Source organism: Pteropus medius, unplaced genomic scaffold (assembly GCF_902729225.1).
Source record: "Pteropus medius unplaced genomic scaffold, Ma_sr-lr_union100, whole genome shotgun sequence".
Classification (NCBI taxonomy): domain Eukaryota; kingdom Metazoa; phylum Chordata; class Mammalia; order Chiroptera; family Pteropodidae; genus Pteropus; species Pteropus medius.
The window spans coordinates 21676983-21703522 of NW_024349801.1; the positions used below are offsets into that span (position 1 = coordinate 21676983).

Consider the following 26540-nt stretch of genomic DNA (forward strand, 5'->3'; position numbering starts at 1 on the left):
TTATTATAATAGATCCTATAGACATCAGAAGGATAAGGAAATACTCTATTAACACAAATTTAACAACACAGATGAAATGAGCCACTTCATCAAAAAACAAACTGTCGCAACTCATCCAATATAAAATATATAATTCGAATAGTCCTATAATTATTAAGAAAATTGAATTCTAATGTAAAACATAAAACTATAAAAATTTTAGACAAAAGCATAGGAGAAAATCTTCAAAATCTAGGGCAAGTCAAAGAGTTCTTAGATTTACTCAAAATTCATAATCTATAAAAGGAAAATTTGATAAACTGGACTGCATCAAATTAAATTTTTTTGCTATGCAAAAAACCCTGTGAAGAGGAGAAAAAAATAAGCTATAGACTAGGAGAAAATATTTGCAAACCATCTGTCTGACAAAGGACTTGTATCTTGATTGAATGAAAAAAGTTCAAAACTCAACAGCAAAAAACCCCCAAACAATTCAATTAGAAAACTGGCAAATGATATAAAGGAACATTTCACCAAAGATGACATACAGATGGCAAATAAGCACATGAAAAGATATTCAACATCATTAGCCATTAGGGAAATTAAAATTAAAACCACAATAATATAATCACCACATACCTATTAGAATGGCTCAAATAAAAATAGTGACAACTCCAAATGCTGGCAAGGATGTAGAGAAACAGGATCAGTCACACATTGCTGATAGGAATGTAGAATGCTATAATCACTCTGGAAAACAGTTCTGTAGTTTCTTAAAAAATTAAACATGTGACTACCATACAACCCAGCAATTTTACTCCTAGGCATTTATCCCAGAGCAATTTGACTTATGTTTACATAAAAACTTGCACACAAATGTTTATGGCAGCTTTATTTGTTACGTCTCAAAACTAAAACCAACTTACATGCCCTTCAGTGGGTGAATAGTTGAATGAATTGTGTTATATACATACCATGGAATACTACTGAGCAATAAAAAGGAATGAAAAATTGATATATGCAACAACTTGAATGAATCTTCAGAGAATTATGTTAAGTAAAAAAAGCCAATCTCAAAAGTTTGCATACTATTTTCTTTCATTTATATAACTTCCTTGAAATGGCAAAATTATAGAAATGAACAACAGGTTGGTGATTGCCAGGAGTTAAGCATGGGTGGGAGGAGGCAGGGAAGTGATGTGGCTACAAAAGGCAACCCGAGGAATCTTTGTGGTGATGGAGATGTTCTGTATCTTGACTGTGTCAATATCAATATCCTGGTTGTGATATTGTGATATAGTTTCGTGAGGTTTTACTATTAGGGGAAACAGAGTAAAGAGTATCCAGAATGTTTCTGTATTATTCTTTATGCTAAAAATCATTTTGAAGTTTTCAAGATACTGAGACAGATTAAGGAAGAGTATGGCATGACACTAAAGGTATTAATCAGGAGTCTTGGGAAATATTTTTTTTATCATAAGGCCTATGTGCAATTATTTTTTCCCTTTAGTTTCTACGTTTGAAGGTGGAAGTAAGTTATTGGAAAGATTCCTGAGGAAATAACTTAAAATGATGAAAAACTTTGATGGATAGCACGATGTTTTGGATTGGGTTAAGGAATGAGGACTGTCTGGCTCGTTTCTAGCATTTGAAAAATTGTTTAATTAATGGACACATAAGTCTTTTAGCCTCAAACACCAGTATCTCACTGTTGTCCATCAAGCCCAGCTCAATTTCTGCTTCAATTATGAAGTTCTTGATTATCTTAATGTCTGCTCATCTCTGCTTCCTAGGAATTAACAGATTTGTATCAATGCTATTACTTTTGAACAAAGTAACTTCAGTTATACATCTGACTCAGTGTTTCCTGCAGAAAGTTATTTCACCAATGAGCATGCCTATAGAGTTCATATTGTCTTATCATTGTGAAACTCATTTATGGAAAGTTTAGATTAAATGCCCTCTCGAGTATCTGCTTTTCGCTTCTCCAAATTCCATTATTTCATCGTTTGACATGTACTTCCAAAAGGCGACATCTGCTTTTTAACCTACTACTTGTTTCCCTCAAGAGGACTGTAACCCTTGTGGGGCAGCATTGAGTATCATGGGTGACTATGATATGTATTCAATCAATATTTGTTGACTGAATGAACCCACTACTAAATATTGCCACACAAAATAGAACTCTGACAGATGATCTTAAACTACAGTAGGAGAGAATTAGGTTGAACTCAGTGAGAAAACTGGCATGGCAAACTCTTAAACACAAGATGTGAGTGATGGTAATAAAATCTTTACTGCTGGTCATTTCATGAATACCAGAGAGCAGCCATCTGTCCTGTATGTGTGGTCCTGCCTGGCAGATGAACAGCTCACTGTGACCCTCTGAGTTTCTGTTTGGTTGTTTGATTCTAGACTTACTTATGGGATTCTTGGATTGATTTAAAAAAAAAAAAAAGAAAAACAAAACCGTATTCTTTTTCCCATTTAAATTTAAGCTACTATGAAATTAGCCATGACCATCTTTCTCAAGTAAAACTCCTATGTAGATAGTAGACTTTGGAGTGATACTGGCCTTCTTTATTTGGTAACTGCGTTTCTGTTCCTAATGTGTTTTATAACTCATGCATGATGTCTGAGTAGGTTCGAATAAAGCCATATTTATTATGTCCTCTGTTCTTTCCAATAGCAAAACAGATTACTGTGTCATTATACAGATGTGCCGTGGGTGGAATGCCAATTCTTAGGAGCCTGCAAAGCCCTGTTCACTTTCCTGAGACAGTGTGAGGGATGTGAATGACATTCAAAGGGAATTCTTCAGATCGCTTGTGTTGGATTTTGCATGTGCTGTACCAGCCTGATTGCTTTGTGTAAGATGCTGTTGGGCTGTTCCATATGAAACTTCAAGTCATGTCAATTACTTTCACAGGGAAACGAACCTTAAAGTCCGCCATGCGCTATCAGTTACCTCAGAACTTGGAACAGATATTAGCAGACTTGCAAAGTTTGACGGTAAGTGTTTAAAACAGACAAACATACAAAAATCTCAAAACCAAAGAGCTTTTGTAACAAAAAAAGTAAGAAACTAATTATCTGAAATCCAATTTATGTTCTCTTTTTTAAATTTGATGGAAGGACATAAAATTCTCCAGGCATCAAACCCTGTCATCTCCTCTCACGCTAAAGAGTAAAAATGTTTACCAAGGGGAGGACGACTTTACCAGGTCATTGTTCATTTCATTCTTATTTCCTCTTCTGTAGATCTGGTTCCCTTTAGTCTCACAATACCCTTCACTTACCTGACCTTGGCCGCACTGGAGCCCTGTGAGGGCTTGCCAAGAATGAATGCAGGCCACATTTATTTCCAGGTCTAGGTCTAACTGGATATGTGAATCCATTTACTGTTATGTGAATCCATTCTCTGGCTCCATAACAAAGACCAAACATCACACTACAAACTTAGTGAAGACAGTAATCCTGCCTCATGTATTTCTGTATCTTGCATAGTTCCTGGCATAAGGTCTTAAAGATAGTAGCTGTTTTGGAAGAATATTCTGACTTATTACTCCGTTGGTCAGCTGTTATCCTTTCAGACTACCGTTTTATTGTCACTATCTTCATACCTTTCAACCCAGTCCCCTGCTCCTCAGGATACCTTCCTCTACCTGTTCTGTTCCTGCGATCTTGTTTTTTTGTTTCTGTTAAAGGTGTCACAGAGAAATGACATTTTTTGAGTTAAAAGAAAGAGCCAGTAATGGTAGGACTGTAGGCACCACAACAGGCTGTAGGAGAATCTTTGGGGCCTTCCTGCCGCTGCTCAATGGTCTCTTGCTTTACACACTTGTGTGCCTGGTTTTGAATATCATTATTTCCATACAGATTGGTTTTATTTATTAACAAATCTTTATAAGTTTGAGACTATCTTCCAAAATGTTTTCCTTAGAGTCCTCTAAAGGAAAATGTGGACGAGGATCCCATGAATTAAAGCACAGGCAACCTTACATTATAAAGTGTCTCCAGTGCACCGTTTAGAGCTTATATTGCCTATGCTCTGCATTTACTTGTAAACTCCATCTGGATTCTGTTAATATTTTAATCTCTCTTAAAAGAGTGCTGTTATAACAAATGTTTATAGAAAAAAATATTCCTCCAGTTTGAGATTTAAGTCAGGGAAATAGCCAGGAAACTTTGAATGGCTCAAGAAATATTTTGATTAGATTAAAACAAATTACACATTTTCTACTAAGTAATTTTTTCAATGAAATTTTACTGTTATGTGAATCCAAGAAAAGTAAATTGTGTTCATAAATTAAAATTCTTGCTTAAAATACCTCATAGAATATTTATGGAGTCCTAAAAGGTCAACCTACATATAATTTACCATTATTCATTTCTTTTTTTGCCAGAATTGTACCCTTACACCTCTGTCAATCTAAGAGGAGGTAAAAATTAATGATTTTTAGTTTTTTCTTACCATCAAAAAACAGAAAATGATTATTATAATTACCCAGTTCACTTTCTTTTATAGGTATTGGCCAAGATAGCTTACGCTATGATTCAGTTATAGACAACCCTGAAATTTTAGTGATATAAATAGTAAAAGTTTATTTCTTACTCATGTCACATTCTGATGCAGATTGAGTGGCTTTCTCCATTTTGTAGCCATGGTGCCTAGACTAATGGTCTCTAACATCAGCACATCAAAGTAAAGATGAGATGAAAGAGACAAGCTAACTTTTAATTGCCTCTTCCTCTCACATTTTATTGGCCAGCATGAGTCACATGGGCCTGACCTAACTGCGAGGGAGCCTGAGAAATAATAAGTACGAATATTTGTTGAGTGCTGTCACTACCACACCCTTCAAGAACTCTGACTGTAGGTCAATACCAGGATAGCTTATAAAGGGTCAGGCTGGAGTAGGTGGATTTCTTGCATGGAACCACAGGAACAGGGCCAAGAATCTTCCTTCTCGACATGACTCCTCGTCTCTCAATTCCCCCTACCCAGCTCTACCTTATCTTCTTATAGCACTCTACTACCATCTGATGTACACTTTAACGTATTTATTTTCTAAGTTTATTTTTTATTGTCCATCTCTACTGCTGCAATGGGAGCCGCACAAGAATCTTTGTTTTGCTCACTGGTTCCTAGAACGATGTCTAGCACATAGTAGGTGCTCAATAAATATTTGCTGAATGAGTGAATAAATGGTCCCAAATGCCAGAGAGTTGGGGGTAAGTTACCATCAGCCCCCAGAAAGAAGTAGGAGAGCTAAAGAAGGGCCTAAAGTAAAAAGATTGGGAATGAAGTGTGAAATGATAGGATGTGGAGAAAGCTTCCAAATGGGGCCTTGTAGGACAAAGCTAGAGTGCTGGGTCCTCTCCTATGAGGTGGTTTTACAATGCCTTTACTTCAAAATCCTCCCCCCAAACACAATTTAACACAGAAGCCCAAATTTAAACCAATACAAGCAGTGTTGCTCAGGCTGAAGCAAGAAAACACTTCCTCATCTAAAACTTCATCATATAATTTCTTTTAAAAGATGAAGTATCCTGAAAGGTTAAAGGACTTGCTTATATATAAAATAGTCTCTTTTCAAACTTAATGGAATTTATTTTTAAAATGCAGTAATAATCATGACTTACTAGGCGTAGCCTGAATTTGCTTCACACAGCATAGGTAACTCACCAAATCTCTGACATATAATTGTTAAAGGCAACACAGACCTTTCTTTTCTACCATTTATACTTTAACTGTGGCCATGTTTCAGAGGACAGATAATGCCAGATGCATGAGGCCAGTACACTTCTGGGTTAAAATCTAGGTTTCTGCTAAATTTGCTTTTTCATTCTTAAATCTTGGGTCGAATTTCAGTCTACCTTAACATTTTAGGCAATATAATATTTTATAGGTTTAGCCTTATTAAAATCTGTTTTTTTTTTTTTGTTGTTTTTTTTTTTTTGGTTCGTTTGTTTCAAGAATGCATCTGAAGAGTGAATAGAAGGATTAAGGGGAAATAAATTAGATACAACATACAAATTAGGTGTCCCGTTAGTAGCCAAATGTAAAGACCACGAGGGTGATGCAAGATGTTGTGTGAAAAGACTGACCGAGTTGAGATAGTTAACAAACCCTAAATCCTTCCCACAATTCTCCTGCTTTCCTAGAGCCTTCCACTTTCCTCTGTTCTTTTCTTTCCTAGCCTTAGTTTTCACTCTTAATTTCAATCTCTCCCTGCCTCTCTGACACACACATTGGCACACTAAACACTATGTACACACATTTCTCTAACTATCCCATTTCACCAGTTCTTTTCCCCTTCCTCCCTTTTTTTATTCTTTCTTATTATTCTCTCTCCATTTTCCTTTTCCACTTTTTATGTCACTTTACTTATTTTCTCTACCCACATCGTCTTTTTCTGTTTATCTTTTTTGTTTCATCACTCTCTCCATGTTAATTAGTTTAGTAAATCTATTTATTAAGTGCCTCTTAAGGACAAGACAAAATATGAAGTATGTAGAATTATAAAATAATTCCATATGTATTATCAAGCTTTTTTTGATCCTTTTACTGCCCCATTCTTTTCCTACTTCCTCTTTTTTGTCTCCTCTATTCATCTTTGTCATAAAGGAATATAAATAGATTTCAGGGTTTCCTTTGGTGATACAAAAAGACTACCTTGAGTCATGGGAATTAAAACCAGATATTGCATTCCTTTATTTAAATTAAAAAAGTTGATATCAGCTTGTGTACATTTCGAAATGGCCTGCCTAGCTATGGCAAGGTCACGTAGATGAGACAGACATATGAGGCACGCCTGTCTGTGCTAAGTATATCTTTTAGCTTGTGACTTCTGGGCAATTCTGGGTATGGCATTATTTTTGCTTCTAGTTACTGTGTGGTTTTTATTATGAGACTTGCCAAAATACTTTCTCTAGCACCAAACTACAGTGTTCTGTCTCTGTCTTATATCTTCTAAGTATCCGAAGACTCGAATGTCCTACTACTATCCTTAGAGAAATCTCCACTGAAACCTCCAAGCTGAGGACATCGAGGTCTACACTGAGATGGGTGGGGATTTAGGATATCACTTATAAGTCTCCCTGACTCCCCATTTTGGCACCTAAACCCAAGGACAGTGTTTTGCTGATGGCCTCAGTAGGCATGTCATAAGCTTTCATTTATTTTTTTCTTTCATTCATTTACTCAGTCACTTGTTGGTTCACTCAGTAAATTTATCTTTAACACAATGAAAAGGATTTGCTAAGGCTCAGAATACAGTGGTTAATAAGTCAGACCCAGGCCTTGCTTTCATAGAGCTTAGAACCCAGGGGAGAATACACTTAAACATGTGTTCATCCCCAAAGAAACTTTTAATTAGGTAAATGTCCTAAAGTTCTCAGAACCTAAACATGGTGCTGACACATGAATGTTTTTCACTATGTATCAGATACCATGCTAAGTAATTGCATACAGTCTTATTAAATCTTTATAGCCCTGAGAGGAAGAAATTATTATTAACTCCAATTTATGGGCAAGGAATCTGAGACCCAGATAAACCGACTAACTTTCCCAATGTCACATGTTTACTAAGTGGAGAAGCCAGAATATGAACCCAGGACAGCTGGCAAAGCCTATTCTACAAAGGGACACGAGAGGCTTTAAAGTATAAGGAGAAATGCAGCATTGGAGAATTGGCAGAATCAGTGACCACTTAGCCACTGATAAGGCCAAGGTTAGGGTAGGGTAAGACATAAATTAGAAGAATGCTCTAAACCTAATGGTACAAAATTAATTACCACAGATCAAGTCCATCCAGGGCTCAGATGACATCATATTTTTTTAAAAATAGCAATGTTCTTGATGATCTCGAATGTTAGGATCAAGAGTTTATAAAAGAGCTCACGAAACAGAAACCAGTACATGAAAGATAGAGTTAGGTTTATTTGACAAGTTCTTATAGAAATCTTTTATACATTTCAACATCAGAAAAAAATTGATATGTAGTCTGCTGAATTTTATAAGAAAAGATATATAACTTGATCTAATATAATAAGTATAAAAACACAGTGGGCCTTGATTTTTCATGTAAAAATCTTATGTGAATTGATAAGCGTTTACAAATAAGTAACTAGAAATCCTTGTCAATTATACATTTGTAAGCTGGACATTTTAATGCTTTGGGGAAAGCCCCAGTTGTAAATTGTCCAAATGTGTTTAAGAATCTTTTGCATATTGTTACTGACTGGACTGAGATCTGTTTTTTGCAACTTATGACAAGTTTACATATTTTGTACGACTGTTAATGCTGAGTTCTGAACTGAGGAAAGGTTGACTCTTTAATTCAGGTATTTTGTGATCCTTTCTAAAGAATAGCATGTGTGTAATTAAAACACAGAAACACAGGCATCTCTTTTGGGTTGAAAACAAAACAAAAAAGCTTGGTTATTATCCTGTGACTTTTTTGTTCTTACCTATCAGATAGGTTTCCCATTCACCTGGACAGAAGCACAGCCCAGAAACATAGCTGATGTGACTGCATGAGACACAAATTCCATGTAAAGACAGGAAGAATTACTTCCCTCTTTATTGCTGCTGTCGATGTGGTCATGAGGCTTGATGGCTGAAGAATCAAGAAACTTTAGAAAGCAGGAAGGAGACACTCCTTTTTCTAAGACAAAAATATTTATCACAATTATTAGGGCAACAATAGTGGATAATCTCCTAAATTCTGAGAGGCTCTCGGCTGGAGAAACTCTTGAACAGCAATAATGACATCTTATTTAATAAATAAATTCTCTTGTGGAAGAGTTACAATACAGATAATCATGAAATATTGCTAACAATTTACAGAGAGAAATAAAGCCAACTTCTCTGGAAAATTATGGTGTACTGGATACTGAGCTCCATTCTCATGATAAACTACAGATTTCCATTTTCAAGTAAATAGTTTCTAGAGGTTATTAGGTTGCTAATTAATGAACAATTTGACTAAATTTAGAGTGCCGAGGAAGGTCCAGAATGAAATCTTGTGGATTTTGTTTAGAATGGGCTTAGAGCATTTCTGCGTGATTGTGAATTGTATGAATCACTACCTGCTTTTATGTATGTTCTCTTCAGAGGGGCAAACAAATGTGACTGGCTCATTTGGTTATATTTATACTTCATTATTGGCATGATTTTTTCCCCCAGTTGTTTTATTGTCCATTAAAGATGACTTTGTGCTCTAGACATGTTTTCAGTGACTAACTATATGAGAACAATGCTGTTTTTCCTAAACAGTTTTCTCATCCATTGTCAAACTGTTTACTGCCTGTTACTCTTCTCTGATATTATTAGCAAAAGGAAGAAGGGTTCTAGAGTTTTCCCCTAGTCCTTATTTTGCTTTATGCCTGGAATATATTTTTGGTTGCTTTTAATGTGCTTTAAGGTTCCCATCTTTTTTTTTTTCCCCCAGTGTTCTCAGGTCTATTTGTATCCCCTTAGAGTTAGATTTAATCTAAGCCTTCCATTGTGACTAGGCTATTAGGTCTTCTAATCCCTTTATCATTATTATAATGGGAATATGCCCACTTCTTTTATTCATCTTAGATCTACTCTAATCCACCATCTGAAAGTTTTTCCATCCATCTCTACAACAAATATTAGTTAAGATCCTACTATGTGGGTAGTATGATAGGTTATGGAGATATAGAAGTAAATACAGTGCTCCCTTCAAAGGAACCTGTTCATCTCTTTCAGAAAGGGACAGAAAAGGAATTAGAAAGCTTGCATTTTGTGCTAACAGGGCTAAGAAAGGGGAAGCTGAGCACTCCTGAAGATAAAATATGTAGTTTGGCTTTGTTCCTACCATATTGTTTCGACCAGGTCCTGTATTTAGTACTTAAATCACTGGAACCATGCTCTTTGAGAAAGTCTGAATTGGGGCTTGCTCTCCAAACACCTCAGCAGAACCCCTTGATCTTACTGCCTGTTCCTGTCTAGAACCATGCCTCATGCCCTTGGTGTTAGGCCAGAAGTGGACGAGCCCTGGGGCCAGGGAGAAGCAAGCCTACGTGTTCAAGGCCGCATTTGCCTGCATGTCAGTCTTTGCTTGCTACAATAAAAATGTTCAAATGAGCCTGTTTTTTATATTCTTATTGGCAGGGACTGTGCATTATGTTGTTTTTGCCCAAAACACTTTTTTTTTTGGCCAAATTTGAAGTCTGAAAAATTGAGTCTTGGGTCAAGAAACTGAAATAAGCTTTAAAGGTTGCTGTCAACTGTTATTTCATGTAGGTTTCGCCAGTGACACTCAAGTTTAAGTTCTATAAAATTTAGGAATGAAAATTATTGGTCAAAAAAAAAAGATACTAAATTCTTAGAATTTAGAAAAAGTTCTCTCCTTCCACAATGTAACTATCTAAACAGCTTGGGCCAGATGAAATCAGTTTTAATTTACTTTTTAATATCAGTGATAGGCTGTAATGGGGGGAACAAAAATTCAGCCACTTCCTTGTATATAACAAGTGACTAGTACAGTTATTTAGCCTCATCCAAATCCTTGTGCCAGCACTCTCTCATTTAACGGTGAATGTCTGGGAAGATGCCAGTGAGTGCCTGAGTGGTGGGTATTTAGGAAGCACTTTTGTTATACTGGAGAAAGAGAGATGGAATTTGAAAAAGCAGTTCTGAGGCCTCAAGACATTCATTTCTTTCAGGGTTTTTTTTTTTCATGCAATGTCTATTAATGTTAGTAATCTGGTAGATCAGAAGTGATGAGGCCCTGTGAAAACTGGCTGCTGTCACCTGTGTCTAAAAGTTTTAAAAGGGAAGCTATGGAAGCATGTTCTAAGTTCAGAAGGTGCTCATAGCAGTGTAATAATAGATAGGTTCTTTGCGCTGGGCTGGTCTCCTTTTCCTTCAATCGGTGCCGAAGACATGCCTCTCTTTTTATTTTCCAAATGCTATTTATTGTGTTCCAACCTACCATTTGGCTTCTGATTAAATAAATACATTTTTATCGTTTGCTAGAGAGAGACTTTTGTGTGTATTAATCTCCCCCTGATTCTGGCCGAACCCTGTTTGGATCTACCTACAGCCTCTTATCCTTCCTTGCTCCCTCTGTCTTTCAAGTCTTTGTACCCATTACTTACAAAAATTTAAACCCCAATCGTTTGCGATGCAAATGTATTTTAATCTAATAGTTTTATTTTGTGATAGGATCCATAAAAGATTATTTCTGGTTTCTTTTTCTATCAAGAGAACCACCTCCTTGGAAGTGTACATTCTTATTGAAATAATGGAACGAATTGATTAATTGATTTGGAATGGGCATGGCCTTTGGTTTGGAATGGGCTTGGAATTAAAAAAACCCAAAAAACTAGAAACATCTTCAGGCCAGGTTGGGGCAAGTTATATGGTGCCTTTGAGAGTCCCCAGAACTCTGAATCTAATCAAGATAAGAAGCATAGAACAGCTGAAAGGAATCACACGCATTCTCAGGCACACATAGCAAACAAAGCCCAGGTTTCTTGGGGGTGGAATATAGGTGAACCCTCACAATTCTGATTATGAGACTAGAAAGACCCTATTAACTTTGGTTCTGAAACTGGAAGTATGCCATCTTAACCTGTGAGAAAGTTCACATTCAGTAAAAAAGATATGGAATAAGGAAAACTTTTAGGACAGTCCCTGCTTTATCTTTTCAAACTATAAATAGAGATAAGTGATTTTTTTTAAGGAAAAAAAAAATACCCCAGGGCTCTCGAGCTTTCTATTCTTACTTGGATAGTGCAGAAAGCTATGTTCAAAACTTTCAACGGATTTTCATCTCCTAGCTTATTTTCCCCAGCACAATCTTGTATGTGGAACACTCTGCTACCAAAAGAGAAGGTAAAATTTACTCTATATGAGAAGTAGGGTGGTAACCAAGTCCTGTGGGCTTCTAAAAAGAGATCAAGGTGAGTCATAAAGAGGCTTTTTATTATTATTATTATTTTTTTATTTTTCAGGGATTGTTGTCTGTGAGGCACCTAACAACAAACTAGATAAATTCATGGGAGTCCTCTCTTGGAATGACAGCAAGCACTCCCTCGACAACAAGAAGATAATCCTGAGGGGCTGCGTCCTGAGAAACACCAGCTGGTGTTTTGGAATGGTTATTTTTGCAGGTACCGCTGACTGCCCAGGGTCAGCTACGGGGATCCCTTTCTGGTCATGGTCTGCGGCTCTCCAGATTGGACGAGCACAGTGCTTTTAGTACACCTGAGGTGCCATCCTGGGTTGACTGCAGAGTGCAGGGCACCAGGGGAAGACACCAATGCTCTGGAAATAGTTCGTGTGGTCCCATTGTGTGAGGAACTGAAATCGGGTGCTTGAGCCTTAATTACTTGGTGGCTATCAGATACCTACTGTTTAATTTCTCTTTCTTTAACCCCATCTCAATCATTCCCATCATTGTGTGTGTTAATCAGCTTGACTTTAAGGTATAGAAGCAGTATGAAAGAAAGCCCCCTGCTCTGCTGTTAATTTTGTAGTTTATGAAGGTCAAATAATTCTTTTGGAAAGGTTTCTTGGAGATCCTGCAATCATTTCTGTTTATACTTTGAGACTTCTTCAACTGTTTGTCAATAGAATAACAGGTTCTGGAAAGACTGTGTGATGAAGGTGGTGTTAAAAGTCAGGGGAGGGAGGGGAGTTGCCTCTTACTCTTTTTGCTGACCATTTTTCGTTCTCTACTTTATGAGCCCAAGGTGACACTCCTTTGCTAAGGAAGCTTACAGTAGCACCATTTCCTAAAGCCACTCAAATTGTACTCATGACTTCAATTGCCAGCCCTTTATTTTTAAAAATCCTGTTTATTGTGACACTAAATTAAGATGTGTTTTGGGTCCATTGACTATATGTGCAATCAAAAATGGAATGTTTTTCTTAACTGTCTTTCCTCAACAACAACAAAATGTTCATTAAAGACTTAGAAGGGTTCCAAACCTAGAAAAGTCCTCCCAATTCTTCCTAAATACTCTCAGCTGTTGGTGTTAGTAAGGCTTTTGCAGCTTGGGGCATTGCCATTGAAAGGACTTGGGAAATCCCTAGAAATGAGACAGTGTACGTGCTTTTATCTGGGAATGAATCTGGTTTTATAATTCATCAGATGCTTTCATTCTTTTTGTCAGGGAAATAAACCCATGATCATATATTTCTTTATTTGTGTTGTTCTTGCACTGAGAAAAAGAGAGTGAAGCCTATAAATTAAACTTCGTTTACCTTCCTACTTAATAAAGGGGAGACTTCTTGAAGGTCCTCTGATGGAAAGGACCCTCCCGATTTGCTCCCTGTCATCGCAGAAATGTGAGTGCTTCATCCTACGAGTGGGCTGTAGCCCAAAATTTTGTTTGCATTTGTGTGATCTTGTTTGGAATGACTAATTCAGGACTATGGTTCAGTGAAGGCATGTTAAGCTAGGACAGCTGCTATGAGCCACTCAGGGGCCAAGTTTTTCTTCATAAGATTGGCTCTATGGAAAAATTCTCCTACATTGAAAGAAGTGGGGTGATAAATTGAAATGATCTCCCTCTAAGGCAGTAAAACAGAAAGTTCACAGAATTTGGATTGGACAGATCTGGGTTCAGATTTGTTTACCAGCTGTAGGATGCTAAGCCTCGATTTCTTAAACTTCGTAAGCTTTAGTTTCTCTGCTGTAAATGGGGATAATAATAAGTACATCAGACAGTCATTGTGAAAGCTCAGTGAGACAATGCACATGGAAGGGGATGCTTGACAAATGTTATTTTCCTCCTTTCCCTGCTTCTCCTTTCTTTCAGCATCAATTCAGAATGCATTGCCTGCTCCATACACTGAGATGTGGGTATTGCTCTTTGGATCTTGGCAAGGGGAAATGGGGGAACATCCTCTTCTTTTATGATGTAGTCTGATTTTTGGCAGGGAACCTTCATGAGGCAGATATTTGTAAAGCAGAGCATGCCTCCATTGACTTTAGTCTGGGCACAAACGTTAATAGAAAGCTTAACTGGAATGTTGGCAGGCAGAGGAATGGTTGGTTTCATCAGTGTCAAAGCTGAACGGATCATGTCTCAGAAGCCTTAAGTCTTGAGACATCTAATTTGGGGAACTAGTTCTAGGTGAATAGCTAGATCTTATGGAAGTTATTCAAAATGAATTATTAACTATTCTTTCTGTATTATTACTGTAATTATACCTGCCATTGAGGATTGTACAAGAAATATAGATGAGACAGACATGGTTTACTTTACAAATCTATAATTTATGAGGGTCTAATAGCAGCCAGGCCATGCCTCCCTGGTTAAAGACTTTTCTTTTATGCTCAAGAGAGGAGAAAGCCTTATTTCTGAGAGTAAAGCCTTATCCATTTGAGGAGACTCCACTCCACATGGGAGTCAGCACTGGTGCACAGTAGGTTTTTGTGCTGGATGTCTTCATTTGCCCCTCCAGATCTACCGTCACCCTTTTCCACTCTTCTCTCTGACCTGGGAGGCTGATTTGCATGGTTTACACTAATAGATTTCCTTGAACTTAGGCTTTTAGTTGGGCTCTGTCATTAGGGATCCCTGGGAAGAGATCAAAGGGAGAAAGAACACTGAGATCGAAGTATTTATTCCTCCAGACTGCCTTCTGTGTAATCATTTCAGGCTAGCTGGGTCCCTCAACATAAAGTCACTCTTCCTTTAAAGGCTGCAAACTCTACATACCTCTAGGGTCCAGTAAGCACTCTCTCCCCTCATTCCTCCCTTCTGGCTTACGTGGAAATGTCTCGATTGCTACTAAGTCCTTGGTTATTGCATTAACCTTTTGCCTCCCTATACTCCCATGTTCACTTTTTAGAGTCCCTTTATAAATAAACCTTCCTTCAATTATCCTTGCTCAATGTGTCATCTATTTCCTGTTTGGACTCTGAATGAGTCATAGTCTTAAATATACGTCAATTGAATGAGTCAGTGAATTAGTGAGTTAATGGACTATTTCATATAGTTTTTAAAATAACAGTTAAGAGCTTTAGAGGTAGCTATATCTGGGTTCAAATTCTGGCTCTGATACCTACTAGACAAGAAATCTCAGTCAAGTTACTTAAGCCTCAGGTTCATTATTAGTAAACTAAGGATAATAGTACGTAATTTATTGGCTTGTTTTAGGAATTAGCTGAGATAATAATTGAAAAGCACATATGTACATTGCCTAAAACATAGCAGATGATTAATAAATTAATGAATTCATTAAACAATTATTTACTGAGTGCCTACTATGTGTCAAGGACTATTCTAATTACTCATTTGTGATTAAGAATGTGAATAAAACAAATACAGTTCCTTCACTTACATGATTTTGAGTCTGGTAGGAGACAAGAGACATTAATCTCCAATAATTGTAGTAATAAATATATAATTTCAAACTGAGATAAGTGCTCTAAAAAAAAGAATGTGGCCTCACAAGAGTATATAATGCAGGACTGTGAAGAGAAAAAGCAAGTTAGCTAAAAGGCACATTATGGACAAAGGACCTGTGGCAGGAATGATGATAGTGAGGTTAAAAAAAAACTTAAGCAGGCCAGTATGGAATGTGGAGAGCATGCAGGATAGAGATAGACATGTGTCTGGAGACATACGTAGGGGCTGGGCCATGTAGGATCTTGCGGTCTGCATCAGGAATTTTGGTCTTGATCCTAAGAGCATTGGAAAGCCATTGCAAGTTTTCAAACAGATGGTATGTGTTTATGTGTTAAATTTGAAAGGTTCACTCTTGACTACAATGTTTGTAAAGTTGGTAAATAGCAGGTCCTGGAAAGAATGTATGATTGGGGCGGATAAAAAAGGCATAGATGATAGAGGCTCTGTTTATCCCTCTGGTGACCAAATCAAAGTTGTGATGGAAACAAGGAGCAAACAGCGAGGAAAAATTGCCTGAGATCTAGATGAACAAGCCATACAACTAGGGATAAATCCAATAAATCACCCTGTAATGGCAGGTAGGATGGGGCAAGGAAGTGGGGCTACCCGGTCTCCAGCAGCTGAGTGAGATGGAGGCAGTGGCAGCGGCAGATGCCCCTTAAAGAGGCTGTGTCTGTGAGCGGATTTTCGCGGTGACAGAAGTGCTCACTCGGAGCACCAGTGCCCATTCAGCTGTGTGCAGGGGGTACCAGGGAATTACAGGGAAACATTGTCAGAGTGAGGACCAAAGCGAGACTCGCTCTGTACAGAAGTGCCAGTGGTATCCATTGTTCCCTGTTGAGCCCTCACCCCTCCCAGTGCGTGGACACAGTGCTGCCATAACCGAGTCATCATCAAACTAGATAACAGGTCACTCTGCCCAGAGGATTCTCTGAAACCCCACCTCCCCTAACTGGTGGCCCCACCAAGCCACATCCAGGTATATTCTCAGTGAGTCAGGTGCTCCTTGCTGAACAGTGCTTGGACTTACACTGGAGGCAGCTGGCCTCGATTTCTGGTGTGGCCTTGTGAGGCAACTATAAGCACAGTGTCTGTGGATTGCTTGCTGAATTTTAACAGGTGGCACTGGAGGGGCAGAGCTTGAGCTAAATTTGGCCTGCAGCTGAACCCCTCTTAGGACTGTGCCATGGGACACCTACTTCACAAATCCACACTACTAAGACTGGGAGACTTAGCAGCTTTGCTTAGTATTTAGAAATAGACATAGAAAGGCAGCCAAAATAGGAAGACAAAGAAGCAGAAACTATATGAGAGAACAGAACAGAGATCCAGATATAATGGAGTCAAGTAATCTAACAAATGTAGAGTTCAAAATACTGGTTATAAGGAGGCTCAATGAACTTTTGGGAATTGTAGATAAATTCTGTGAGAACTTCAACAAAGAGATAAAAAACATAAAAATGGAAGTTGAAATTGAAATTATGAAAAGGAACCAGTCTGAAATGAAGAATACATGATCTGAGATGAGAAGTATATTAAATGGAATAAACAAAGGAATAAACAAAGTGAATAAAGAAGAGGATCAAATGCCTTATCTAGAAGACAGGAAAGCTAAGGACACTCAATTAGAATGGCAAGAAAAAAGATGCCAAGACTATGAAAATAATTTAAGGAGCATATGGGACACTATTAAAGGTCAAAATGCCCATCTGATCGGAGTACCCAAAGGAAAACAAGATGTTGAACAGCTATTTGAAGAAATAATGATGAAAAATTTCCCTAACCTGGTGAAGGAAATGGACATACAACCCCAGAAAGCTCAGAGAACCCCCAAAACCGGGAATCCAAAGAGGCCCATGCCAAGACACATCATAATTAAAATGCCAAAGGTTAAATACAAAGAAAGAATATTAAAAGCAGCAAGAGAAAAGCAGATAATTACCTACAAGGGAACACCCATAAGACTGGCAGCTGATTTCTCAAAAGAAACTATGCAGGACAGAAAGGCTTGAAACAAAATATTTGACAGGATGAAGACCTAGGATCTACAACCAAGAATATTTCATTCAGCAAGCTATCATTTAGAGTCGAAGGACAGATAATGAGCTTCCCAGACAAAAATAAGCTAAAGGAAATTTATCGCCACTAAGCCAATATTACAGGAAATGTTGGAGGGACTTCTTTAAGAAGAAAAAGCATGTATCAAAAACAGGAATAAAGAATGGTAACAACTACATTCCTATCAATAAGTACCCCAAATGAAAAAGAATTAAGCGCTCCGACTAAAAGATAGAGTGGCTGAAAGGATAAGAAAACAAGACCCTCACATGCTGCCTACAAGAGACTCACTTCAGATTAAAAGACAGACTAAAAGGAAGAGGATAGAAAAAGATATTGCTTTGATGGACCTAGAAGGTATTTAAGTCAGACAGAGAAAGATAAACAATTTATGATTTCACTTATATGTGGAATCTAAGAAATAAAAAGAACAAACTAATCAAAAACAGACAATTTGGTGATGGACAGAGGGGAGGGAGAGTTGGGGGGCCAGGAGAATGGGGTGAAGGGTTAAAGAAGTACAAATTAATAGCTGATGGATGGTCACAGGGATGGGGAGCATGGCATAGGGAATGCGTTTAGCATTAATATGTTAGCTAGATAGAGGGTCAGGAGAGGGAGGGATCAATTGGGGGATCGTTTTATGAACTACATAGATGTCTAACCAATGTACTGTATACTTGAAATATTAAAATAAATAAATTAAAAAAGAATGTATGATTGTGGTGGGGAAGGAGGAAATATATTGATTAGATTTGGGAGCAGAGTGGATACAGGGGAACAAAGTTACTAGGCTTTTATTATAGTCCATTTGAGAGATTGTGGGACTTTGGATTAGAGTGGGAGTCATGGAGATAGACTAGACTTCTAGGTTTCTCCCAGCTTTCACAACTGGATGAATGATGGTGCCTGAAATAAAGAACACTGGAATATAGAGGATAGAGCTGGACATATGCCTGAAGATCACAAGTTAGACTAGACAAGGACCACTGGGGTTGGAGGTGGGGGAGTGCTTAGGCAGATTCATATGAAAATGTCATATAGGCAATTAAAGATATAGATTTAAATATATGCGTTTTTAGAGCTCAGAGGGGCAATCTGAGCTGGATATACACATTTGGCCTATAGTTGGTAATTGGAGTTGTGGTCTTAGATGAGACTGCCCACGGAAGGTAGATCGAGAAAGAAGATGGCCTATGCTTGAGTCTTAATGAATCTCAATATTTCATGGCTGCATAGAGAGGAGTGGACATCATAGAAGACAAAGAGGGAGCTACCAAAGAGGTAGGAGGAAAAGCAGAACATCATAACAAGTTAAGGGAAGCGTGTGTTTCAAAAGGATGGAATAGTCAACAGTGTCATAGGCTGCTGAGAGAGCAAAGAAGGTATGAAGAATATTGATGATAACATCAGTTTGGTTTAGGTAAAGTGATTGGCCTAGAAACTAGGTGGAGTAATGAATAGGAGATGAGGAAACAAGAGCTACTGAGTAGAGAAAATTCTTTCAAGAGAACAGTGGCTACAAGGGAAAGAAGAGATGTGTATATCAACATCTGTGGATATATTTAAATAAATGCTTAAAAATCCATTAAGTAGATACTTTGCTAGTCTGTGTGTGTATGTAGGCCCAAGAAATGTAAATTTTTAACACAAAACTGCTCTGTCAATATTTCAGCTTTTAGCAATCACAAACTTTGTTTGCCCTTTGTGATCTTTACTATAGATGAAATATTTCCCACCCTCAATGCCCATATGAATTTAATAAACAATTCTGAGAAAATGTGGGTGGCCTTCTTTACACTGCAGTGGCTGAGAATAGGACATTAGGGTACAATTTCTAACTCAAGACAGCAAATTATTCTGAGACTCAATATTTGCTTAAATTTGTCTTTAATGTAAATGGAAGTCTTTAAGGATGTTCCCATTCTTCCCTGACTTATAGAATGGCGTAAAATTTCATGTGTGCCTCTCTTCTCTCCTTTCTTTCATTTCTCCTCTCTTCCTATATTAAATGGCTGCATGAATTGATAATAATCATGGGAAGATGATGTGGAGAGGGAACACTAGAGAAGTCGTATAATCAAAACTCAATTGCTTCTACTTAGTGTCTTCTTTGTCCACGAGGAATTTCCTTAGCAATATACTCTAATATTCTCCTCTGTCAACCATCACATATTCTACTTCTAAAGCAGTTAATAATATTAGAATTCCTTGAACAACACACTTAGTAAATATATCATGAGATAACGTATTTATTTACCTAAAGTAAATCTAACATAAGATTTAAGACAATTCTTGCCCTTACATAAAATATATATTATATACACAGTATGTAATACACAATAAAGGATTAAATTACTTGCTCATGTACTGTTTGGAGTTATTCTGGTTTTTCCATTAAAGGACACCTAAAATCTTTTTGAGAAACAGATCCAGAATTTGATTTCTTATTTTAACTTTCCATTTTTAACTTTAGTGTTCTGATTTATGTTTATTACTGCATTCTTTTTAACATTTCTAAATTATTCTTTACTTTGTGATTTAATTATTTTTAACTGCTTCACACTGTAAGCATATCCGTACACAGATTATCGAAAAATAGCATTTCTTTAACCTTTCAGCTACAAGTTCTGTTTGGATTTATCCTGTTCAAAGGAGACCAACTCTCCTACGGTTTCCAGAGTTGTTGTTAAGCCATCAGTTGAGAATTATATACAACTTAGTAAAGGCTTTTGCTTGCTCTTAGTAAAAGTTGAATTACTTTGAAAAATATATTCTTTTCTTTTCAGGATTATTTGATACCAGTGGGAATTCCTCCTACTCTACCACTTCCTCCTCATCATTATGTAATCATTTCAAAGTTGTTATTAAAAATTTTTTTTTCTTTTGCAGGTCCTGACACTAAACTAATGCAGAACAGTGGTAAGACAAAATTTAAAAGGACAAGCATTGATAGATTGATGAATACTCTAGTACTATGGGTAAGTTATATAACAAAGTTAGGTAATATCATTAGTCATTGTTACCTTAATATATTTCTCATGTTTTGCTAGGAATTCTTTCAGAGATCTGTGTTCGCCTAGTGTAGTTTATATTTGGGAATTTTGCATTTTGTGTCCAGTTATAAGGCTCTCTACTTTCCAGATTATGATTTCTCAACCATGAGTAGAATTTCTTAGGTTGGTGCTTATGGAGACTTCACGGACTTGCAAGTTCTCCATATTCCAACACTTTGTTTTTGAAAAATAAAACATAATTTTTAAGGTAGTTTGGTCTTTCTGCTGTCTTACCTTTGCTCATATCCTTTCTACATAGCTTATGGGCAAGGCCAACTTCATGGTTATATGACCTGTACGGTTAAATAGGGTCCATACTCTGAAAGACTTCACATTTGTTATTGATCTTCTGTTGCTATGCAGAAATTATTTTGATAAACTTCAAACAAGGGGGGAGTCACACATATTTATTTTGCACTGGGCTCTGAAAATTATGTAGCCATTTTTGCTTTTGAATCCTCTGAGACCTGTCACAGTTCTCCTTCATGAAAGCTTCTAAACTTCCTAGTCCATGATTACTCTTTCCTCTGATAATTTTTTCTCCTCTGAATTTTTTGAAATGATTTCTTCTATCACCCATTTATCAAAACCAGTCAGGTATTCTTTGCATCCTACCCTATCATCAGTTAGTCTATTGCTACCTCAAGCTGTGGATCTGATTGTTATCTGATTTTTCATGTAATGTTGTTTGCCTCCTTATTTAGGGGTTATGTTTGAGGACATTGACTTTGAAATATGAGGACAATGACTTTGAACCATATTTCCCCACCTGCCCCATCACAGACTCGCAAACAATTATAAAATCTGAGCTCAATAGCTATAGCTATATCTCTACCTATCTATCTATCTATCATCATCGTCTATCTATCTAATTGATATGTAATAGTGGATAAGGAAAGATGAAAATGAACTCTTGTTTGGGTACAAAATAGTGTCCAGGCTCATTGTTTTACTTTCAGTATCACGCTGAAACCCAAGCTTTTCTTCTTCTATACCTGTCTTTTTGAGACAGAGTCCATGGGGCCAAGGGAACATGCCCAGAAGGAGTCTGTACCCCCCTCTCAGAATTCCCAATTTAAATATAGCCCTGAGCCAGTTCTAGGGTTTGCATGGAGATTGTATATCTATCCACTACAGAGTAAAATTAATGGTTATAAAGCAGGGACTGTCTCAAGTTTTCATACTAGAAAATTGGATGATCCATTGGGGAATTAGAAGCGGAGTCTATCTTTAAATTCAGGCATTTAGTACCAAGTATCACCAATTTTAGTGTTCTTAAAGAAATTCAGTAGAATTAATTTGTAATTTCAGCCATTGAAAGAAAGAAGATGCTGTGTGATACAGGTACCACATTGACGGAATTTCAGGAATTCACAGTTCTACTTTTCTCTAATAGATTGTTTTCTAATATACTTTAAATCAGCTTTCCCTAAACTTTGTCTTTTTATGTGTCTATTTTGTTCTCCTTATGTGCCTATTTTGAGAGAAAAAAGCAGAGAGCAGTCCCAGAACATCTGAATATTCTTTAGTGGAGGAGAAAGGAAATAGGAGAGACATACATTCCTATTTCCAAGCCCTACTCCTTCCTCAACAGTGGCTGGTCTCAGCTCATATCACAGTGTGGCGCTTAGCAGAGTAAAGTCCCCTGAACGCCATGTTTAGCTCAAGTCTCACCATGTTTACTGACTTTGTGTCCTTCCTTTTTAAAGCTGGAATTTCAGGCTCACAAGGGACTGACCGTGCTGTCTTTCTAGTTGCTATACCTCCAAAATGTCTACTTTGCTAGTATTAATATTAATATCAATGTAAGGGTCAGCTAATTTTCAGATCGTTTCCTACTTTTTTTTTCTTTTTTCAAAAGGAAGGCATATGTCATGAATTTTTTAAATTAATTTTTATCTTTCTTGTTGACTTTGAGCAAGTATCGCACAGCTAGATCCATAGCCAAGAGACTTGACTAGTCTGAGACAGTTTTTCATCACTGATATTTTCTTTCTTTGGTTTTTGTGTGATCATATAACTTATCATTTAAACAGGATATTTTTGAAGGTGGAAGGGTGAACATTATTAATATCATACCTGGAAAATAGATATAAACTGGAGCTGACCAGGGCACATCAAGACATATATTTACTTAGGCCACTTAAACATATGCGCTCGTTATGAATCAAGGATGTAAAATTATTAGCTTTGTACTGTGGACAAGTTAGATAATTTTCCTGTGTTTTCATTTTATTTTGTTTTGTTTTGACCAGTCAAGTGTAAAAGGATTGTTCCTATTTCAGAATTAATGAGAGAATTGAGAAAATGTATGTAAAATAGCTGAGTTCCTAACATAATAATGTTAAATTTTACTCATTTGATTAATGATAAATAAGAAGAGCTTTATATAACTTGCCTTTTAAATGACAGTTTCTTGGAGTTAGAAGTGTAATTATACTGCGTCGATATGACTAATTTTGGGTTCAAGTTAAGCTTAACCAGACTTCTATTCTCATTTCAGATATTTGGGTTTCTGGTGTGCCTGGGCATTATTCTTGGAACAGGAAATTCAATCTGGGAGAGTCAAGTTGGGGACCAATTCAGAATGTTCCTTTTCTGGAATGAAAGAGAGAAGAACCCTGTATTCTCAGGATTCTTAACATTCTGGTCATATATTATTATTCTCAATACAGTTGTACCCATTTCATTATATGTGAGGTAAGATGAGAGTTTATACTTTAATGAAACCATTTCATCAAAAGCCTTTGTTTTGCATAATCGTTCTGTTCGTTTTAAAACTATGACTGTGAGATAGATGCCTTGCTTTGCTTATGATCTGCCACATCTGTTACAAATGAGGCAGCTAAGCTGTTTAATCTGTTTAACTTTTACATTTTCAAATTACAATAAATGCATTTTCTTTTCTTCATGATTTTATTCATTTTCTCAGGAATGTTTTTCTTTGGAATATATGTACCATAATATAATTTCATGCAGCCCGGTCAATTAGAATCTGGTTGATGTTGGGTAGTAAATAAAGAATATTTGAAGATATCTATGGCAATGTTGCCTCCCTGCCACTAGTCTGGCTCCAGATGTATGGGTTCAGATCCTATTCTACACTTATTAGCACCACAATTTTGGGCAAGTTACCTTACCTTTTAGTGCCTCAGTTTTCTTATTTTAAAAGTAGAGAAAATGATAGTTCTACTTAATAAGATTGTATGAGGATTAAATAAACATGTAATGCTCTTAGAAGAATGCCTGATACATTATAAGAGCACAATGAATATTGATTTTTTCTGTTAGTATTTTTAACTACAGATGAGTACACTACATGAAGGAGCTGTGCGTGCGCACATGTGTGTGCATGTACGTGTGTGTTTGATAAGACTTAGAAATTGGACCTGAGACATTCTTGATCCTAATCCTACTGAGACTGAGCCAGACTGTCCCAGAGATGCTGGAGCCAAGTTGAGACTTGGTTATTTGACTTTACTCATCACCAGTATTTTAACAATACACAAAATCACCAGCTCTAAATCTCTACTAATTTTTATGAGCTTCTTTTTCTCTCTTTCTAAAATTCTAGCTGTTATGAAGCAAAGGGAGTTTAATGTACAAAATCCACCCTTGTTTTGGATAGCGGTCAGGAAACTAAAATGTCAAGTTGTGGGAAATTGACTTGAAGTAGTGGCATGTGGCCACAACACCACAAATTGCTTTGAGCTTTCTGGAACTGTGGTCAGAGTGGGCTCTATTTAAACTGTATCCTACTGGCTCATCTTTGATTCCAAGGACCTCTCATGCTTGTATCTAATTATAAAGTCTGTAGTAAATCCTGTTCTTTGCCAGAACAGCTATGGTCAACTTTTATAGCTTTTCTTTTATGTCCTAAATGAATAATAAATGCTCATAGTGGCTTACCATCAGTACATGTGCAGTTACATATGTCCTCATGAAGGAAGTATATTCTGTACACACTCTTTAAAGTACATTGGCATTTTTCATTTAATGATATGAAAGGTTGGTTTTTTAGAGACCAAGGCTAGATTCCTAGGTTAGCATTCCTTTTTCTTCTAATGTGTCCTCTGCAGTGGTGGAAAGAAAATCTGTTTGGAATAGTTCAAACCCAGGTTCTAGTCTTGGGATTGCCACTAATAGCTATGTGACTTGAGAGAAATTACTTGGCTTCTCTGTGCCTTAGTTTTTCTGTCAAATATATGCTTCTCAGTAAAATGAGGGGATTAAATAGTTGTTTTCTGAATTTCTTCCTGCTCCAAATAATACCAACTTACCTTTAGATCACATTTTGTATTTTATATAAAGTGTTTTTACATATTTTATCTCATTTATGGATCTTAACACTCTTATGAAGTAGTTATTGCTGAACTTTCTTCACAAATGAGATGATTTACTCAGGATCGCAGAGCTGGTTAGGTACATAACCAAGATCCAAACTCGAGTCTACTGACATGTGGCACAGTGTTTTTCCCTCTATGCCTAAGCTGTGTATTATTTATTAATCAGTGAAGATATCAAGAGGGGAAAAAAAAGAGGCTGGAATTCTCTATCTGTTGGTGAGGTGTGGTATTGATGAAGATAAACGTCAGCCTTTTTCTCACCAGATAAGAAGAGTGTTTCTGATCTCAACTTGGGGGAAACAGCATTCTGAGGTATTTCAGGTGCTCAGTCCTAAAGACTGAGACCTAGGAAAAGAGAATTCCCAGGTATCTCTGTTTGGAGATATAAAGACCTTCTACAGGAGATTCCATTAAACTTTTGAATAGGTATTAAGAATAAATTAGTGCCATATGTCACTTTAGAATAAAAGTGCAAAATTTACTTCGAATGGTTAACAATTCTCTGTGAGCAAAGGATGTTGATTTTGGTAGGATATTTCTATGTTACCAACTTGTTTAACTGTAGTGTTAAAATATACCCAGCTATAGATTTTTAATACATGATCTTAAAAAATGCAGCTGTTGTACTCCTAAGGAAATAGCTTTTTTTTTTTTTTCTCCCAAAGCAACAAAACTCATCTCCATGTTGCTTGTTTTGCTACGGAATGGGGGTTGTCATGAGCCCTGCTCTTTGAGCGTTCAGGCAGAAAACGCTGAGCAGCTTGATTATGCTAACCCTGAACACTTGTCTCTTTTTGTTATAAAACAAAGGGCTGAAGCTTTCACTGTGACTCCTTTAAATCCTCTTTTCCCAAACAAAAAGGATACTCTTCCTCTCTACAGACTATTTTAAGGTCTAAGAATTCAAACTAATTTAGAATACTTCCATTGGCTTGTACTGCAACATGGAAGGATCAGATTCTGTTCCATTTATTTTGCTTTGAGTTTTCAGGGAGCTACTTTACTTTCAGGTAAATGAAAGCTTCAAGTGATTTCTATAGTTATCTACATAACGTCATTCTTATGGCATTCCTAAGGTCAGGTCTGCATTGGCTTTACCAAATACTTGAATTCTATTCTTGGCTCTGTAGCTAAATATTTGTGTGATCCAGGTTTAGTCACTTAACCTCTGTAGGTCTTAATGTCCTTATTGATGAAATTAGGGAATAGAGGGCCAAGATTCATTCATATGACACTGACTGACTACCTATGAAAGGTAAAGCACTGTGCCTGGTCCACATGTACTAATGCTTTTTGAAGGATGGAATAAGGAAAACAAAGCTGAATTAGAACAACTACCAAGGAACTTACAAGGAAGTGTGTGTGGAGGGGGTGGATACAGAGGAGTAAAACATAACAGGACAATTATAAATAAATACATCCAGAGTACGACATTTATTTTTATATCTTATGATTCTACAAAGTCACAGTGTGATTTTTTGTTTAGGTGATAAAAGGTGTTACCATTTACAATGATTAGAGGATGAACTGACGCCACACCACTTAAATAGATATGTCATATATTTATAGAACTAGAACAATAGAATTTAACGCCCAGAAAGCAATTGGGTGCTATCTTTTGTCTTCAAGGAGGCATGTTCAGAGCTAGCATAACAGGCCGCTGCCAGCTTTCTCAGTTTACAACTGAGAAAACCAA

At 36.9% G+C, this 26540-nt stretch overlaps 1 protein-coding gene across 5 annotated transcripts in view; it reads left to right on the plus strand.

Moving 5' to 3' along the window:
- Nucleotides 1–26540, plus strand: part of ATP8B4 (ATPase phospholipid transporting 8B4 (putative)) — a 192893-nt gene that overhangs the window by 88116 nt on the left and 78237 nt on the right. For all 5 annotated transcript variants that reach the window (XM_039889078.1, XM_039889077.1, XM_039889079.1 and 2 more), the window contains 4 exons: nucleotides 2909–2991; nucleotides 11974–12132; nucleotides 20335–20423; nucleotides 23002–23198. In XM_039889078.1, coding sequence (XP_039745012.1) covers nucleotides 2909–2991; nucleotides 11974–12132; nucleotides 20335–20423; nucleotides 23002–23198 — 528 coding nt within the window. The remainder of the gene's footprint in view (nucleotides 1–2908; nucleotides 2992–11973; nucleotides 12133–20334; nucleotides 20424–23001; nucleotides 23199–26540) is intronic.